At 35.8% G+C, this 15,503-nt stretch overlaps 1 protein-coding gene across 1 annotated transcript in view; it reads right to left on the reverse strand.

Annotated features, from left to right (window-relative positions):
* Positions 1–15,503, reverse strand: part of CACNA2D3 (calcium voltage-gated channel auxiliary subunit alpha2delta 3) — a gene marked incomplete at its 5' end in the record, with an annotated part of 852,337 nt that overhangs the window by 27,020 nt on the left and 809,814 nt on the right. Inside the window, 3 exons of the mRNA XM_019537014.1 lie at positions 3,195–3,250; positions 4,887–4,939; positions 8,541–8,616. Of these exons, the coding sequence (XP_019392559.1) occupies positions 3,195–3,250; positions 4,887–4,939; positions 8,541–8,616 (185 nt within the window). The remainder of the gene's footprint in view (positions 1–3,194; positions 3,251–4,886; positions 4,940–8,540; positions 8,617–15,503) is intronic.

The following is a 15,503-nucleotide window of genomic DNA, read 5'->3' on the forward strand; positions in this document are numbered from 1 at the left end:
CTTGGTGCCTGTATCATATTTACTTCTTTCCTTCCCAAGCATACTGAGTAGCTTTTCATAGCATTTTAAATCCATAGTTCACTTAAACTGCTTTATGGGGGAAGTTAATTATCCCTATTACCATTTAACAGATTGGGAAACTGAGGCACAGAGAAGTAGAATGACTCACTGAAGGTCAAACCACAGGCCAGTGATAGAGCTGGGAACAGAATTCAGGTGTTCTGATTCTGGCCCTAGTGCTTTATCCACTACAGGTATATGCATACATAAGCATCTTTAGACCTACCCATCTAATTTTTAGGTAGGAAAATCAGTCACCAGCTATGACAAAAACAAATCACATTGAACTCCAGGGTTTTGCTACTGAAGGCAGTTTATCTTAAAGCAAATTATAAGCCTTCTAAAGATCAATAGGAGAATGTTCTAAAGCTGGGTCTGTAGTTCAAACAGACTCTAGGACATACACTTCTGAACTTTCTGGGGACAGTGAACACCTTTTACCTAAGTGTGGTTTCTGTTTCGGGATTTACCTTCATTTGTATCTACACATGGCCTTAGTAACAAAGCTTCTGAATGGACCAGATTTTTCTATACCCCAATGTATATTTTAATTAATCACTGTAGAGCCCAAAGTTTCGAAAACCATTTATTGCCCTTCTGCAGTGTGTGACAGAGGTTATGTTGTATATGGACAGAAAAAATTTCTTAGCATGGGGTTCAGAAGTTGCCAAGTATTTGGTAAGATTTAGTATCAGCAACAATGTGAACTTCTCCTATGCTTGCCCTGACCAGGAAGGAATTTTGCCCTCAAAGAGAATGAAAATCTCTCTTGAGCCATCAGGCATTGCTAAGGAAAGTAAAGAAATCTGACATTCCTGGGGGAGTTACTTTATTTTAATTTAGTAAGGGTAGCACTGTTGGGAGCTGTACCTAAGAATTTGAAGAACATACCTGGACACTTGCCCTTTGAATACCCCATTTTTCTTTTGGCTTTGCTAGTGCAAACTGCTTTCTAGATGGCTATGCCACCAAATTTAAATTAAATAAGTGAGCTGCATCAAAATGATACATCTCCAATGAGTTGAATTAGGGGGTACTCTTTATAGTTTTATCCATTAAGGAAATGGAATGGGTGATATATATAATTACATGCTCCATTTTGAGTTACAACATGAAGGAACTTCCCTCAATCACATAGTCTCTATCTAGTGAAGTTATGGTAATTTTTTTGGCTTCAAGGAAAAAAAAGGTGGTTGTAAATTAATAAGACTGATGTGCTTGGTCATTAAAATATAACTATGATCCCAGGCAGATATTTATTACCATTCATCAAAGAATGATGCTGAACATAAAAGATTTTTTCCAGACAAATGATTGGGGTGGGTCACCTCAGGACTCATTACATCCCATGGTAATAAACACAAGGCACACCAAGGTGCAAGATGCATTGGCAAGTTGATCATGCATTTGAAAGAACATTGCAAGTCAAATCTTCAGCCAGGTCCTTGAGCTGCTCCATAGCATAAAGCAGCTGTAAAGAAGATACAGTGGCTTACCTGGGGATTCCTTTTGTGTAAGTGAATACCACATTTCCTGTGGGTAACCCAACAGCCATATATTACCCTCCCTTAAGGACATCAGCACAGGAGCACATTTTATTTGTGATTTGGTATCCTTGGCTTCCAGAAAGAGCTATTAGGGGACATGCTAGCCATGACTATGAGCTGCCCAAAAGACAAAACAGTGCCCACATAAAGCCACATATATGTTTTATGCCCCCAACCTGAATGGGGATCATCACTGGGGCAACTTAAGATCTGACCTTGTAATCCTACATTGTAATTAAAGGTCTCCATTTCTTGAAAATAAAGTACTTCAGATACAACTACATTCCTAGAAGTCATGTTATCCAATATTCATCTGTAAGTGCCCACTTCCCATTCTTATCTTGATTTATGGTGTTTGCAATAGTTGTAACATTCCCTAGCCTTAGATCCAGATGCTGAACTGCAATTCACTGCAATCTTGAGGCAAATGACTCATTCTGGTAGGCTCCTCTGCAGAGGGCATTTGCATGCCCTGCTGAATCTCATGTGTTCTACTTTTTGCCAGGATATTGGTCTGGCATACTAATGCAAGATGAAGGCTACACAAAGGTGACATGAATTTTAAAGTTACCTTTTTAGCCCCAGTTCCAAAGTTGTGCTGTGTGCACAACCGGACCTTTGACAGGAACTGAACTTTAAATGGTTACATTGGAAAACAGCAAGTGTTTGAAAAGATTTGTACTCTAATAAGCAATTCAAAAGCACTGTTGTTGCAACCCACCCTATTGCTTTTGAATTAATTATGAAGTATGATAGGATGTTTAATTTGGTTGAAACAGACTTTCCCTCCTGTGGGTAATTTTGAAATCTATTTTCATTCTGAACTGAACTGAATTTTAAAAAAGAGCTGTCTATGAAATTAAATGTAAAATTTGTTTTCATTTAAATGAAATCAAACCATTTCATTTTGATTTCAATTTTCAAATTGTATATTATCTTAGAATTCATTACATCAAGTAAATTCATTCATTACGTGAAGTGAACAGTAATTTCAAAGCAAAAAAGATTTAAATTTACCACCTAAAGGTGCATTCTTTGCTTGTTTTGAGATAAACTTATGCTCAGATTGATATGTTTCTGTGAAAAATTTTGCTCTAGACATAACATTTTCCATAGAAAAATCTTCTACAAGCTCTATAAAACGTATGTTATAAACAGAATAAAATGTGACAGTAATGTTTCAGTCAGAAAGGATAGTCTGGGATGTAGGGAAAAAATAAAAGATTTGGAATCATTCCTTTTATTCTCTATTTACCTGTTTTCTCTATCAAACATCGATGGAAGTCCTTCCTTTTGTTGAATCATCTTTTCTATTATGTATTTGTACCATGTATTTTTAATTTTGCTTTATATTAATGTGCTATCTCTATTGCAGTACTAAAAATGCACATGAACACACACACACTTATACAACTTATATATACAACTTATTTTGTTAATAACTGAAAATATTGAAACAACAGGCAAAAAGTTACTATGAGCCATCTCAGTTTTGTATCTAAAATTCTTTTAAAATTAATGCTTGTATAAAGTTCAGTTAAATATAGACATTATTTTCTTTGGGCCATCAGCATAATTTACACCTACCTTTTGCTGTTAGATCTGAATGCCACCAACTGCATAGATTAAATTCCACCAGGAATCTAAACAAATTATCAAATATCTCCTGTTACATCACAGAGCATTTTCAAATTTCTAAATTGTCAGTAGCATGATACCATTCAACTTATTTCAAATAAAAACAAACAAAAACTTGAAGTTCATGCTGCTAGCCTAACTCCTGGGTTATTATCTTTCACTACACACATACACACACACAGACACAGATATATCTATTTATATATATTTCTCTAGTCTAATAATGAAAAGTTTTTCTGATATCTATGAAGATATTGTAGCTGTACCATTTAATAATCAAAAGCTCTATCATGAAAAGCTCATATAATTCCCAGTGCATGGTGGCCCACAGCAATTTTACAGCTGACCATTATTTATAGTTATTCTTCATTATACAGTATATTTTGATTCTCTTGTAAAAAGCCATGTGGTTATAACTTTCCTGGCCATGGTACAGAAGTACACATAAAATACTTTCTTATGATCCTTCCAGGATCCTGAACAGTAGAATATTATTTTACTTGTAGTGACTACACAAATTTACTTAACCAGTGGCTAACCAATTTTAAATATCTGTATGTGTATAATGTATTTTCCCGTGAATATATGCTGTGGCCTTATTATTAAAAGTCAACTGAAATTAATCAGATTCTTTTGTAAATGTAATGAACATGAACCCAGCATCAACAATTTTCCTTGAGATTGCAAAATGTGCAAACCCAGAGGGTTACACATGGAGATCTTGCAGCTTTTGATGTCATTACAATCAGCAACAAAACATAATTTTAACATGAATTCCCCCCCCCCAATATATATATAGATATCTATATATAGAGATATATCTATCTATCTATCTAACTAGATATAATAACGCATTTAAGGTTCAGCTCTGTATACTGGTAACTGCCATCCGTTACCAACTTCTTAAATCTTATTTGCAACTGTCTTTTATGGACATTCATAACATTTGACATTAAAACCAAATAGTTTAGAGAAAAGATTGCTTTCTGTTTCTGAAGAGAAATTCCATTTGTAGCTTCAACACTGCTGTCTGAAAGTACAACAGTAAAACACATATCATAATAGCACCAAATGCAGTTTGTAATTATATGAGATTATATTTAATATTTCCCTGTGCTTTCTTAGAAAACAAGTCTAATATCTTTCAAAAGCCATGTTCACTAATGCATCATCTGTATTAATGTAAAACAATGCGGGGATTAGACAAAGTCAACAGTTAAATAACACATAAGAGGCATAATTTGATATAGCATAAGCTTTAAAGGGTTCAAGATAGAAAATACAAAGTCACAAAATAACACAACGGATGGCTAAGACAGTTGTACTGTTGACAAGAGCCCACCCAAGCAGCATTAAGAACAGCCAGACATTCATGTTAAATTTAACAGTGACCACAATAATAAATTTGGTTTGCACATCCAAGCTATTAGATGACTAAGCAAAGGCATAAGGATATAAGCGATGACCATGAATAACTTAATAGAAATTACAATTATGTACTCATATTTTAAATATTTTCTCAGATTCTAACATTATGATAGTGATTTTAAAATAAAAAAGTTACTGAATTTATAATAACAAATGATGAGAATGAGAACAAAAATACAAATATTCTTTAAATTTTTGACAAAATTTACTTACAGGACAAGTTCAGTCATTATCCATTTTACTGCAGCAAAGAAGGCATTATAAGGCTGAAGAGAAGCAACTGATTTAATGAAAAGGTAAAGCAGATAGCATTTGTACCTTAACTGAAGTCTTTATATGAAGATAATGTTATTTCAGACATATGGGTATCATGTCAAAAAAACTAGAGGAAAGCAGTGAGCTGTATCTAAGAGATTATAAAGCAAGATACTGCGTCTCAACGGTAGTATTTTAAAACATTCCATTACCCTGTCAGGAAATGTTCTTTTCAAGTAGAACAAACGTGATCCAATGTAGGGGTTATCACTTAGGTTAAAAAAAGGGAAGTTCTGCAAATGATACTTAAATATTTAACCTCTAGGGGCTACTATTTCCCAGGCTAATGCTGAAGGAGTAATACTGATAGATCATGTAAGATTTTTCAAATTGTAATTGACAGACATACCTAACTGCAGCACAAATCTCTATTCACCACCTGACTGTTATAAACTGTAAATAGGACAGGAAAACTGTACACTTTCAGTTTATCAATGAGAAACTAATTGTGGCTTCCTGGAGCCCCAGGAGTAAGCAGTATAAAGCATTTTTTTAAAAATATGCATCAGGTCCTCCACTACCCCTCTCCCTCTGCATTTTTCTGGGATACAGCAAATTCAACACATGCTTCAAAATCATGGTTTTGCAGTATTTAACCCAGGTTTTAAATATTTTACTTTTCATTTTGGAAGTGTCTGAGTAAAAACAAATCAAATATCTTGAATTGAAATATATGAAACTCAGTCTTTTCTTTCTTTCTTTTTTTGTGATAGATATTTCAAGATGCTCTAACCTCTTCTTTTTAAAATCCCAGATTGGCATAGTAATTTAACAGGTGAGTCACAACATTTTAGCAGTCACATTTAACAGAACTATTTGCATGCTTTAAGGCAGTGGTGCTTAACCTTTTTTGTACCAGGACGCATTTGTAAACATCGATGGTCAGTCTTGACCCAGTGCCCCTCACTCCTGACCTGCTGCCCCCCACAGGCCCCAGTTTCCCATTGTGTGGGGCAGGGCTTAGGTGTTTGAGGAGGAGTAGGGGATGGTGTGGGACATGGGGGCGCTCAAGCAGCCCCTTGTAGGCTAGAACTCTGCCAGCCTGCAAGAGAAAAGCCAGTTTCCCACATTTTTCTCTTTTAAAGGAGAAACCATTTTTAAAGTTTGTTGATCCATTTATAAAGTTTGTTCATGACCCTTTCATATATTCTTGTGACCCGCTTTTGGGTTGCAACCAAGAAATGCTGCTTTAAGGTACAGTTAGCTGTAAGAGCCAGTACCTTACTGATGCCTGTGTTACAAAAACATCAGCTAGTCACAACTGAAAAAAATTAAGAACGGAATATTGATTTCAACTGATTGGTCTCTGAACTATGAGGTGGGTGTTTTAAGAGACTGCTGTCATGCATTTCCTTGTCCTATGTGGAACAGAACAATCTTAATCACATAGAGGTTGTTTTGTGCACATTTGCCCTCTCACAGAAGAGGCACTTAAGAAGCAATTTGCATGAGAACAGTTATTTGCCAGCACCCTTGGAGAGGCAAGAGAAAGGGTTTTGGCAGATGGCCAATGAACCCACAGCTAATGGTACTATTCTATGCATATAACCCGAGACAAAATATTGACCTAGGAAGGACTGACTAATGGAAAAAATAAGAGAGATAAATAAGAGTAAGTGATGATTAAAGGAAGATATGATGACTCCCTAAAGCAGCTTGTTGGAAAAGAGAATTTCTATTCTCTAGGACATTTCAAAATGTGTTTTCATTTTCAGTTGAAAATGCCTGAAACACATAGGTTTAAAACCACAGAAATATTCATTCTGAAAAATTGATCTACTAAAAAAATAAATATTATATTGTATTAACTGTTAGATTCAATAGGTTATATAATTCGTATTTTAATAGAGAAAGTAAAAAACAAATCAAACATTATAAGTAAAGTGAAAAAAATTATTTTACTAAAAAACAGGAACAGGCAAACCATCTGTTTCAATGTTTTTTGTAGCAAAAATTTCTACATTTCCATAAAATACACTGATTTTGACAAAGCTCCATTGTCATACAACAACCTATTCCACTGAAGGTGGGGGGGAAGCTCACATGTGGCTGCTGCCACCCACCACCCTGTACTGCAGTCGCTCTGTATGAAGCCACTGCTGCCCCCACTTGCTCCCCCTCCCCCTCCCCCTCCCCTCTCCCCTCAGTAACCGGCATTTTTAGATACCTGGCAACTTCCATTCCCAACTTGTGCCGGAAAACAGGGATTTTACTGTATTTAACTGGGAATATAGTACTTTTGTGGGTTTGGGATTTTCCTGGCAAATGGAGAAGACTAGTATGAATAATAAATCTATATCTGCAGGTATGTAAGAACATTTAATACAGAAAGGACAATGTTTAGAATGCATATGATTATTTTGGCTACTGTCAAACTTTTAAATATTTACTCAAAGAGTTAAGTCACCATGCTCACAGAAATGTTAGTGCTAGTTTGTATAATTGTACTCAGGTACATTAAAAAAGAAATCCAAAACAAAACAAACAAGCAAACAAAAAATAAGGTATTTGATAACTATTTTTGAGGACTGTTGATATCTTGAACTTTAAGATTGTGTCTATACATCACCATACGGCAATATTGCTACAGCACGTCCAAAAGGAAGTACTAAAGCACAGTACAGTATGGATGGGTACTCCACCGTGTGCATGGTGTATGGTTAAATTTTGCTGCTATATCACTGTAGCAGTGCAGTATATCCAGGGAGTGCACTGTTATGGTGATGTAGCTGATAGCTAATGATCACGTATAGACACATGTGATCACTAAGTCGCCGTAGTGTATCACTGTATATTTGCCGCAGGGCAACATGTAGATGTACCCTAAAAATGACTTTTTTCTGTGTTTATATGCATTTTTAACATTAGTTTAACATTATTGTTAAGTTCAGTTTTGATATAAAAGAAATAACTTAATTATGTCGCATCTAACAATTCCTGCCAGCCTTAAGACTTTATGAAAATTACTTTAAAACAATTAATTAAGGATGTGATCCTGCAGTGAGCAGGTACCCACCCAGAGCCGTACTGATTCATACTGACCAAACAAGTTAAAGGACTGAGGTTTAAACAGTCACTGAAATTCTATGTTAGAGGAGGAATCTGTTCTTTACTGATGAAGTGTAAATCCATTAAAATGTAGGCTTTAAAAATAGCCAAATCCTTATAACTAAAAACCCCCAAACATGAATTCTTTTTTTTTTTTAATTATAGAAGTTCTTTAATTCCAGATCTAAATATTTGAAGTAAATATTTATAGCTAATCTATGAAGTTTTGAACAAGATTTCCCTAATGGGACCATGCTGACAAATCCTGAGTATTCATGGTCCTAGTGAGAAAAGCTACTGTAAAACTGAAAATACTTAATACATTATGTTTGTTTATACAGAACCATTTTTCTTATGCAGTGGGAGAGCCTAATAAATGCAAAGGTCATAAGAGTTCCAAGTTAAAATGATAAATAAATGAATAAATAAATAAATAAATAAATATCTGCAAAACAGTTCTTGGTGATTTCATGGAAGGGTGCTCATAATGTAAACTATACTTACGTCCAGTAAGCTACGGGCACTGTCGCTACTGTCTCTGTTTGTTCTACACATGGCCTGGTAGTCATAAAGTGTAATTCTATAGAGAAGAACAGAAAACTGCTTGACTAAAAGAAGAAAACATACCAGAATAAAATTGTGAAATACAACAATCTGCTCACAAAGTAGGCAGCAAACTAAATTTTAAAAAAAGGTGGGGGGGAATAAAGGGTCATTAAAATGCATTCTAGGCAAAGAAGAAGAAAGGCAAGAAAAACTGTAAAATGTTGTAAAGATTGTATCAGGCTGTGGGAACAAAATGACAGTATATTTGGGAAAAGAGAAAAAGCAGGGTGGAGGTGGGAACACATACAGCATAACAGATGATGGGATAAACCATGTGAGGAGAAGGGGAAATATACATTCAACAAAATGCTTAAACAACTACGTATTGATTCTGGACTGAACTCTAAAAATTTTCTTCCAGAGAATGAACCAACTGATGAATTTGAGGGAATACTTGCACCAACATTTTCTTGTACTCCCCAAAATACAAGGGGACACAGATGCAAGTCTAGGAAATCCACGCACAAATTATCCCATCCAAATAGATATGGATTCCTAAGACGTGGGAGGTTGAAGCTCCAGGTTATTAGCTATTGAACTATTCCAACTAGAAGAAATATAACTGTCCTTTTCACAAACACAAAATATTCAATATGTGTAATAGTTTTTGTAATAGACAACTCAGAAGGGCCTCCTCAGAGCCATGGTCAATAGGGAGCTCTGTGCCTATTTGTGATTTTACACATCTGTGACATAATTCAGAGAACTAAACAGAAAAATCAAGCGTTCAACATTATGTGGAATTGTGATAATCTCTTTAGGGCTGTCTCTCCATAAGAACAATGAATTGGTTATGCCCATTTACATAGATGGCTTTTACCATCTGTGACTGATGTAATAATGATTAGAATCTTCTTTCAGTAAATCATTCAAACAAAAGGTTACTGATAGAAATTAAATATATCCATTTAACTATTTCATCATCAGAGCCTGAGAGAATATAATTGGATGTGAATAACTTATAAAAGTGTGAGATGGAGTATATTTTCTAACATATTTCTAATGTATGTCTTGCCTCTAAGTGAAGTAAAAAAGCATATTATTCTCTGGTTTGGTCATGAAGGAATGCTAGCTCCTGACATCAAGTGGCATTCTGCTTTGCAGCCCATGAAGTGTGCAACATAACTGCAAAATGTTGTAATCTGTACTGATTTGTCACTCTTTAATTTGGCTGATCTAATTTGTGATTGAAATTGTCACTGAAAGCTTCTGAGAAATCATTCAAGTATTACATATTAGTTACACACTACTTCTTTTTGTCTCATGTACCCAGTGACTAAGTGCTTTGGATCCTGCAACATTTTGCAGGTGCTATAAAATGCTTATTTTATTAACTCCAATTTAAGTCCAGGAAAAAAAATGGCTATTAAGTCAGTGCCCTGTGGATTGGCAGAAAGAGGCACATGGTAGACAAATGCATAACTAGAGACCTACACACAGGTGTAGGTTGCACACTGACCATATTTGGCAGAATCACGCCCACAGCCAGATCCACGCACACAGATCTGCCAAGACAAACAGAGCAGTACATGTTGTAAGTTGTGCTGCCCTTGTGGCATGCAGAAATACACCACTTTTTTCCTTTTTTTTTTCCTAACCAAGATCCCAATCCAGTCAATGTGGTATATTCTTTATACTTTCTCAGCCTTCCCAGTCCAAGCACTGTTCTTCACACCTGGAACTCGCACTGGTGTCAGCAGGTATTAAGCAAACAGAGAAGGGCAGTTTACAGTTTTTAATTTCTTTGATGCAAAAAGCCAAAGGAGTCTGTCCCTATGTTTCCCCACCCCACTGTCTCTGACTAGCAAGTGAAATAGTGTTCAATTTAGTTTTCATAAATTGCATGGTGCGTTTGATCATAATTGTTTGCTAAATATGTATTTAAAAAGTGAAATCGTATAATATATTCTCAAATTCACCTGTCATAATAACTTGACTAATCTATGGACTGCTTTATACTGCACAGAGGATTGAATCAATTAGCATTACTATCTATGACTTAGGACATCTGTTAAAATTGCAATTTAGACTTCAATTAATCCTTTTTTTTTTTCTTTTTCAGTATTAGCACTTGAGCATTAAGAATGTATTCACTGAAAATTTCTTTGTTTCTGTAAAATATCTCAAAGTGAAAAGCAAATAAAACTGGAATACAGCTTGAAACTATTACAAAGTCATTTTTAAAAATAGAAACGAAACCTAATATTGTAAACCGCCTTGTTGGAAATCTGATCTTTGAGGATTTTGTTAATTCTGCATAGACAGCAGACAAGAACCTAAGATCGGCATTATAAACAGTAGGGAAAAATTAAACCTTACTACATTATGAACCACAATTTTACTTCACTGAAAGACAACAAGGGTACTTTATCCTTACGGAAGAGAAAGAGAATCATAAAAGAAAGCCTAAAATCAAAGTAGAGCACAGCACAAGTGGTTGACCCTCTACTAACACCTGTGTGCTTGATACTGCAATGCATTTCTAGCCTTTTCTAAATAAATCTAAAGCTGTTACTGGATTGAAGATTCTGGTTCAAGAAAAAAAGCTTGGCCAATCTCCTTTAGATCACAGATAATGTATCCAGGTGGGAAAAAATGGTTTAAGCTGAAGGAGAGATACATGACATACACAGCTTTCCTAATAAAGGCCAGGCACAAATTCACTTTGTGAAGGCAGTAATGAGGACATTTTCAACAATGCCTACTGAATCCTACCAGACAGCATACATTCCATATTTTGCTCCTTTTTCATGTGGCCATCTTCAGTGCTCATGAAACCTGACTGAAGTGTTTTTAAAGTCAATTCAAACAACAAGAAAGGATTTGCAGATTATATTAGCAAGGTTATTACTGTGGAACTTTGTATTAAAGCTAACTCTTCACCAGTGGGAATCAATGAGTATTTTAACTTCAATGGTCATACTATTAGGACTATAAGCACGTTGAAATTTAAACCCTGCAACATGTTGAAACAATTCAGGAATTTAATTCTTTTTCATTGTAACCAGATATTTCAGTTCAATACAAATGGCTTCTATGGCATTCATGAATGAAGTGGGCTGCCTTTACTTTTAAAAATGTTAAAGAAAATAAAAAGTCACGTAATGCTATCATTTGCAAAAATATTATAGTATTTGTGGTAAAAGTAGTGACTTAAGATGCTACAATAATTCTATGTATAGTATTGGTTAAATGATAATGTCAGTCTAGGATGCTCTAAAATGTGCTTTTTCACATTTCTCATTTAGACAGATTTAACTAACTGTTAACTAAACAGTTAACAAATTTAACTAAATGTTTCAAAAAGAAAGACTTTCAGATTATTACCCTTTTTGAAGCGATTATGTAACTCTTTTAAATAACGGCTTGTGGCTACCTGTATCCTGTTCTGCTGATTATAGCTAAAGGACATGATAATTGCCTGCTTTCTCTCTGATCTAAATTTAAGCCCATCTACTTATGGCAAACCAAACCCTGATATAGCATACTACAGCACTTCACTTCAATAGGTTTTTTCTTGCTCGAGATAACATGCCTGATTATGGGTCTTTATGGCATCACCACACTGTTAACCACTCACATTTCCATACCTGCTGATCATCACTAAAGTCTATAAAACAGCTGCTTTCAAAATGAGATGTAAGCCAGATATGTAATATATGTAAGAAACTTTACCTAATGGAAAACCAATTTTCAACAACTAAATGTGCACTTCTGTTATATATACATTTGGGGGATGAACCTATTTTTATGAAACGCTGTTATAGTCAATTTCCTGATACTGCTAAGACAAATCTTGCACATTGAAATGTGCTTGCAGTAGACCAAAAGTCCAATGCAAAGAAACTGACCTAAAAATCACAAGCAGTCCACATTACATTAACAGATGCAAACACTAATTTTCATTTAGATGTTCAGGATATACTTCACCTTCTACTTTGTAATGCAAAACATTAGCATTCTCAATCACACTAGTAAAAAGATATGCATAAGAATAAAAATGAAATATTCTGTCATCACTTCAAGATATGTTGAACATGTATGTCATTTATGTAACATTCTATCTTGTAACAATATTCTGTCTTGTAACTTACATAAGCCTGAATTCTACAAGAAAGGAGGAAATAGATGAAAGAAAGGTAGCTGGATAATTGTAAGTGAAAATAACACTGTCCCACTAGTGTCTTCTCAAATGTAGCAAACAAAACATGCTGATTTTGGGAAGCATTAGCTGATGGGGTTTACCCTATGCACATATGTTTTATTTATCTTTTAATATCACCTAATTGTGATCCCATGATCAATGCATTTGCTTCATATACAGAATTCCAAGAGCAAACATTCATCTCAGTGATATTGAAGAAACTATTATTTTGCAGTTATCTGACAGGAGAAGCACCATAAATCAATCTGGTAAATATTTGATTATGGGGCAGCCAAGATGAGTCTGAGAGCTGGTACTGAGTTGTAGAATTTAACTTCTGTTTTGGGAATAGAAACTGCACCCAGACAGGTAATGATTGAGTAGGTACCATTGGAAGGCTAGCCAGCAGTCTATGGGAAATGAGCTGATGGGTCTCACTTCAGTTGTAATGGACAGAGATCTACATCTTCAGCCCCAGATGGCACTGTTGCTGGCATTCTCAGCCATAGGGCCAGAACTGAATGAGAATGGAGAGAAAACTAGCCTAGAGGTGGAAGCTGTAGATAACAGCCTGGACAGTAATAAAGGAGCCTGCACTGATGCTATCCAGCTTATACCTTTTCCATTGACAAATAGACTATTTAGTGTTCGTGGCCATGAGTACACTGCCTTTCACCACCACTAAGGTCATTTATATAGTTATAAAAAAAAATAAATGATAGCCCTTGACAAAAATAACTTGTCATCACATGTCTTGGGCTGTGTCTTAGGAGAAGGGCTAAAATAGCTCAACTATTTCTAACTGCCAAGATGCTGCAAAACATAACATTTATAAAACCTACAACTCACCATGTATTTCTAGCATACAGAACAAGGACTCTTTTACATGGTGCACATGTTTGGGGCCTTTTTTAGCTCAGTAAAGGTATTGCCACATACCTTAATACACTGTACGAAAATGGTAGTAAAATTTACAGAGATGTAAATTTTAAATCAGGCCCAAATTCAGGTATGAGCAGTAAAGGCCAGAAGGGTAAAATACTGAGCAGACAGCCTACCACAAAGCCATGGAAATTTAGCAAGTACAAGTCACAATAGGTACCTGGTAAATTCAATCACTTAGAATAAGGCTCCTATTATTGGCCATATCTTTAGGGGAAGACATGGAGAGTATGCAAGCTAGGCATGAAGCCTACTGGTATAGTGATACATCATGGTTGCTCCCCACTCTGTATCTGATCTGCTGATGATAAGAAGACTCCATTCATCTAGGCTGTTAATTTAGCATCTTTCAGCAGCAGGAAATTCATTTGAAAATTAATAATTAAGTGAAGAGGCCTTAACATATAATGTAGACTATACAGTTCATTTGATATTTCCTATTTCAGACAGTCTGCTCACCATGACTGTTTTTTTTTTTTTTTTTTGCCAAGACAAACCTGGGGTGTATGTTAGGTCAGAACCTGCAACAATTAAACGTATCACCAATGATAAGAACTGTCAGTACCAAAAATATCAAAATTGCACTTCAAAAAGTGAAAATCCATCCTGATTGTGCCTGTAACCTCATAGCACTAGTCTGCACTGAAGTATATTCTTATATTCATATACATTGCCAGAAGAAAGATGACACTTGAATTTTAAAAAGTTTGAATTTCAAAAAAAAACCTAAATCAAAACAAAACAACTCTCCCCCCCCAAACAGTGGAAAGCTAGGCATTAATGTAAAGAAAACAAGATTTATGAATGTCACAGCTTAACACATTCTCTAAACATTTCTGAAGAATTTAATTAAAATGCAAATCATAATGAAGTATATCAAAATGTCTTATGCTGCACAGGTGAATATGCTTCATTAGGAGGCTAGTACACATTGCAGGTAGTAGGTAATTCATTAATAGCCAGGGATCCCGTTTTTCTCTGTTTAGAAATGGCAAATTTTCTGATTTAGCTCCCCCCAAATTCCACATTTTTCTGTGATTAAAATGAAACACCATTCTATATATATGTAGATATCTATATATAGGTATTAGCTGAACACAATGTTTTACTGATGTATTTACAATTTTAAAGCCATTTGGAGGTCTACTGGTACCTCAATCATTATAATACAATAAATTTGAAGTACCTATATATTTTGATGTTTGATTTTAGTTTTTTTGATCATGGAAAATTAGAGCTGCCCATGCCCCCTTTGCTTAGCTGTGGCTGTACCCGCCACCCCCAGCAACTTTGTGGTGCTGAACAGTCCTGATATACTGGTGCCCTGTCCCTGCCCATGACATTGCCCCTCACTCCCAACCCACAGCTCCCTGGCTCCGCCAGTGCCCCTCACTCCTGACTGACTGCACCCCCAGCCATGCTGGTGCCTTTGACTCCTAACCTACTACTCCCTTCCCTGAGGACCCAGCCCCCACAGTGTATGGGTGCGTGTGTGGGGAAGGGAGAGTGTAGGCCTGGGCAATGCATCTGGGGGTTGGGGGTGGAATGGCAAACCCGGGTCCCTGCTGGTAACCCAAGTGTTACACTTCATCAATATTTCACCTCCCAAAATGCTTTGTCATTTTGCAAGTCACTTTGCAAAGCTCTCAGAATTTCTTAAGCCATGTGTATCAAACTCACGTGGCACTGCAAGGTCAGATGATGGGTGTGGGTCCAGTCTGCAGGCTGAATTGGTTTCACACACAGGCCCCACATGCTGCATGCAGTCTGTGCCC

Source organism: Crocodylus porosus, unplaced genomic scaffold (assembly GCF_001723895.1).
Source record: "Crocodylus porosus isolate Cpor-Errol unplaced genomic scaffold, CroPor_comp1, whole genome shotgun sequence".
NCBI lineage: Eukaryota > Metazoa > Chordata > Crocodylia > Crocodylidae > Crocodylus > Crocodylus porosus.